At 55.5% G+C, this 4,265-nt stretch overlaps 1 protein-coding gene across 1 annotated transcript; it reads left to right on the forward strand.

Annotated features, from left to right (window-relative positions):
• Positions 1–2,306: 2,306 nt before the first annotated feature.
• On the forward strand, positions 2,307–3,274 carry LOC141026091 (uncharacterized). The gene is made up of 2 exons (XM_073502057.1): positions 2,307–2,972; positions 3,080–3,274. The coding sequence occupies exons 1-2, from the start codon at positions 2,307–2,309 to the stop codon at positions 3,272–3,274; spliced, it is 861 nt and encodes a 286-aa protein (XP_073358158.1).
• Positions 3,275–4,265: the final 991 nt, after the last annotated feature.

A 4,265-nucleotide genomic window follows, 5' to 3' on the forward strand; every position in this document is an offset into this window, starting at 1 on the left:
CATCAGCTTTCTCAGGTGCTTGCGCTGCAGCTCCCGAGCAGGGCTAACCTTTCTTGAACTCTATTGAAGTGTTGTCGATTTTTTATATTATTTTGTCGGCGTGTTTATTTGCACTGGTGGCGATCTTCGATGCCCAGTGTATGTCATCTGTTGTCTGCTTGTGCTTTATTATCATAGTGGCGAACTTTGATGCCTAGTGGATGTAATATGCTGTAATTTCTTTGTTGTATAGTTTTGGTTTTTTCTTATTCACGATGCTGCTGTTATTTTACTGTATATACATCCTGTCTTCGTAGTAAATCGGCCAAACCGTAAAATTACGGTACCTAATCGGGCCATCATGCAAATCACTACATAAAGGTCCGTTAACAGGCCTAAATGTAAACTGGCCCACTAGTAGATTTGGGCCTCTAATAGGCCGAGTAAACCGCCAGCCCTATTTTCGCAAGAAAATACAATGGGCTTTTAGGAGGCGGAAAAGTAGGTTGGGCCTGAAACGTGCCGAACAGCTCACGGGCCTACAGCAGGCCGAAATGGACCCCGGCCCATGATTGTGCCAATCACATCATGGGCCGTTAACAGGCCAAAATTGTCTCGGTCCTTGTTTGGCCCAATCAGATTATCGGCTGTGAGCAGGCCGGATGCAAACCGGGACGTAGTTAGGCCCAACTATATGATGGGCCTTTAGCGGGCCGAAATAAATATAGGGCCGCAATGATAAACAGGCCTTTAACAGGCTGAAACTACTATCAGGCCGAATTACTAAATGGGCCTTTAGCAAGTGGGCCCAAAAGCATAGCGTCCAGTTGACGGGTCGAATCTGATATGGGCCATAATTTAGCCCAAAGCCTCTTAAAGGGCCGGATCTGATATGGGCCTTTATTGGGCCCGGAATGTGGCAGGCTGTTAATGGACCGGATCAAATATGGGCCGGCATTTGGCCTAAAACATGACAGCCTGTTAACGGGCCGGCCCATTAGTGTCCTCAAAATCTTGTGGGCCTTTAGCTGGGCTGGCCCATTATGGTCGGCGAATCTCGTGGGCCTTTAGCTGGGCCGTACCATTATGGTCCGCGAAATCTCATGGGCCTTTAGCTGGGCCCGCCCATTATGGTACGCAAAATCCTGTGGGCCTTTAGTTGGGCTGGCCCATTTAATCTTTATGGGTCACTTTTGGGCCGGTCCACGTGTCAACATATCATAGGCGCATCTCGCCCATTGGATGAGTGACACCTGTGCTAATGCGGAGCTGACACATGGTTCCGTCGGCCAATGAGAATTTTATACGTGGAAAATCGTCATTGGTCGTGGCTGTTAGCGGGTTATCGGATCCAAAACCGGACCCGATAGCTTAACGGTGACCCGTTACGGTGGATGCCATGTGTCGGTCACCCTTGACGAAAGCACTTCCATGACGCGGCATTTAACATCATGGAAGTGAACACTTCCGTGATGATAATTTTGGTAATGTCATGGAACACTTCTACGACAGCACAGGTATGACTATCTTGATTTTGTCATAAATCGTCATGGATGTACATGCATGACAGAAAACGTGACCTACTCTGACAAACACGTATCATCACGGAAGTGTATTTTTTTGTAGTGAAAACACTGATCAAGGACTTGGAGGAAACGTTCGCCAACCTACGCAAGGTGAACTTGAGGCTTAATCCCGACAAATGCGTTTTCGGGGTACCCTCCAGCAAGCTGCTTAGCTTCCTTGTATCCCACCGAGGAATAGAGGCCAACCCTGAGAAGATCAAGGCTATTGAGAAAATGTGCCCCCTCAAACCCTCAACGAAATGCAGAAGCTGGTGGGGTGTGTAACTTTTCTGGGACGTTTTATCTCCAAGCTTGGCGAGCACGCCCTGCCCTTCTTCAAGCTGATGAAGAGGAAAGGTTCCTTCGAATGGACCCTAGAGGCGGATGCAGACTTTGAGGACCTTAAGAGGTACCTCACGAGCCCGCGCCCATCATGGTGGCACCCCGTCCCCGTGAGCCACTAGTGCTCTACCTTGGGGCTAGTCCACACTCGGCCAGCGCCGCGCTCGTGGCGGTCCGAGAGGAGCGTGTTGGAACCCGAGGCGAGCCCGGCAGCCCCCGCGAGGTTGCGGGCTCCCGTGAGTCGCCGATGCAGTTGGATGGCGCTCTTGAGCCCCTGGCGTGCCCTCCTCCTGACGGCGCGCAGGGGCACCCCGCGCCTCTCCGGAAGCAAACCACCGCCAACGCCCCGCACCTCGTCGAGCACCCTCTGTACTTCGTCAGCATGGTGTTGCGGTAAGCGCGCGCCACCCAATGTAGCAGATGCTCCTCCTCACGCTCCAGGTCACCTCCAGGAAGTTGCGCCATTCCTTGCAGGGCCATCTCATCAAGGTTGTCTCCGCGTACCCTCTAGAGAAGGTGCTATGCAGCCCCAATGCAACAGGCCAAGTCGCGAAGTGGAACATCGAGCTGCAAGCCTTCCAGTTGGAGCTCTGCACGACCAGAGTCATTAAACGGGCAGCGCTGGCCGACTTCATGGCGAAATGCATGGATACCCACGACGGCGAGCCTCGGCACGACCAACCCCTCCTGCTCGGAGATGAGGCACCCGACGGCTGGGTCATGCACTTCGATGGCGCCTTCTCCCGGCAGGGTGCGGGGGCTGGGGCCATGCTTGTCTCCCCAACCAAAGATAAGCTCTACTACGCCGTTCAACTATGCTTCCAGTGTGGCGAGAAGGTGTCAAACAACATTGCGGAGTACGAGGGCCTGATCATCAGCCTTAAGGCCGCTGCCGCCTTAGGGGTCAAGCGCCTCACCATCAAGGGCAATTCTCCGCTCCTCGTCAGCTTCTTCAACAAAGAGTACAAGCCCAAGGACGAGCACATGGCGACATACCTTGAGGAGGTGCGCAAAATGGAAAAGCGTTTCCTGGGATTGGAGCTGCAGCACATCCCGCGCGATGCGAACAGGGAAGCTGATGACATCGTGAGGCGAGCATCCTGCTGCGAACCTCAAAATCGAGGTGTCTTCGAGGAAAGGCTATTTAAGTTGGCAGCCGCACCCCCACTGCCGGCCCGATGCTGCTCCTGCAGGAGCTACCGCCCGCGCCGCCCATAGGCACCCCGGCCTGCGGCACGACCTCCGGAGCCCACCTGCTCCTGGCATTGGAACCCCAGGCAGGTAGTTTGATCGAGGAGCTCAAGGCCTACCTGCTCCACAGCACCTTGCAAGAAAAGGATGACGACGCGAAACGCGTGGCGCGCGAGGCCACCGCCTACTGCCTATGAGACAGCGATCTATATCGTAGGTGCCCCAACGACGTCTCACCGAGATGTATTTCAGAAGATCAAGGACCTGAGCTGTTGGCCGACATCCATGGAGGAGACTGCGGGCACCACTCCTCGTCACGACGCACAGAACTGGTATGTTCGTGCGAGGCCTGCCAATTCCATGCCAAGCAAATCCAGCAGCCAGCAGAGGGGCTCTAGACGATCTCGCTCTCGTGGCCCTTCGTGGTCTGGGGGCTGGATATCCTGGGCCCATTCCCCGGGCGGCTGGCGGCTACCGCTACCTCTACGTCGCCATCGACAAGTTCACCAAGTGGTCGGAGATGGAACCCATGCGCACCATCCCTACAGGCTCGGCCATCAAGTCCATCAAGGGCCTTGTGAGCCGGTTCGGCGTCCCCAACCGTATCATCACCGAGAATGGCTCCCAGTTTACAAGAAACCTCTTCAGGTCATATTGTGCTAACCTTGGAACATAGATATGCTACGCTTCGATGGCGCACCCGCGGAGCAATGGCCAGGCCGAGCGCGCCAACGCAGAGGTCTTTAAAGGCCTCAATACTAGGAGCTTCAAGAAGAAGCTTGAGACCTGCGGCAGGGGTGGGCTAGACGAACCGCAGTCCGTGCCGTGGTCCATCCGCACCACCGCGGCCAAACCCACCGGCGAAACTCCCTTCTTCCTCGTCTACAGGGCCGAGGCGGTCCTCCCATCTAAGAACAAGCATGGTTCCCCGTGGGTCTTGGCATTCAACAAGGCGCGTGAGGATGCCTCGCAGGGAACTGGTCTTGTACTCAGCGAGGAGGCCCGCCACCAGGCCTCCCTCTGCGCCGTGAGGTACCAGCAGGCCATGCGGCGCTACCACAGTCGCAACATCCGCCCACGGACTCTCGAGGACGGAGACCTCATCCTGAGGCGGGTCCTCTCCAGGGAGGGCCTCCACAAGCTCTCGCCCATGTGGGAGGGCCTGTTCATGGTCGCCCACGTCTCCAG

This window comes from Aegilops tauschii, chromosome 6 (genome assembly GCF_002575655.3).
Source record: "Aegilops tauschii subsp. strangulata cultivar AL8/78 chromosome 6, Aet v6.0, whole genome shotgun sequence".
In the NCBI taxonomy this organism is placed as follows: Eukaryota; Viridiplantae; Streptophyta; class Magnoliopsida; order Poales; family Poaceae; genus Aegilops; species Aegilops tauschii.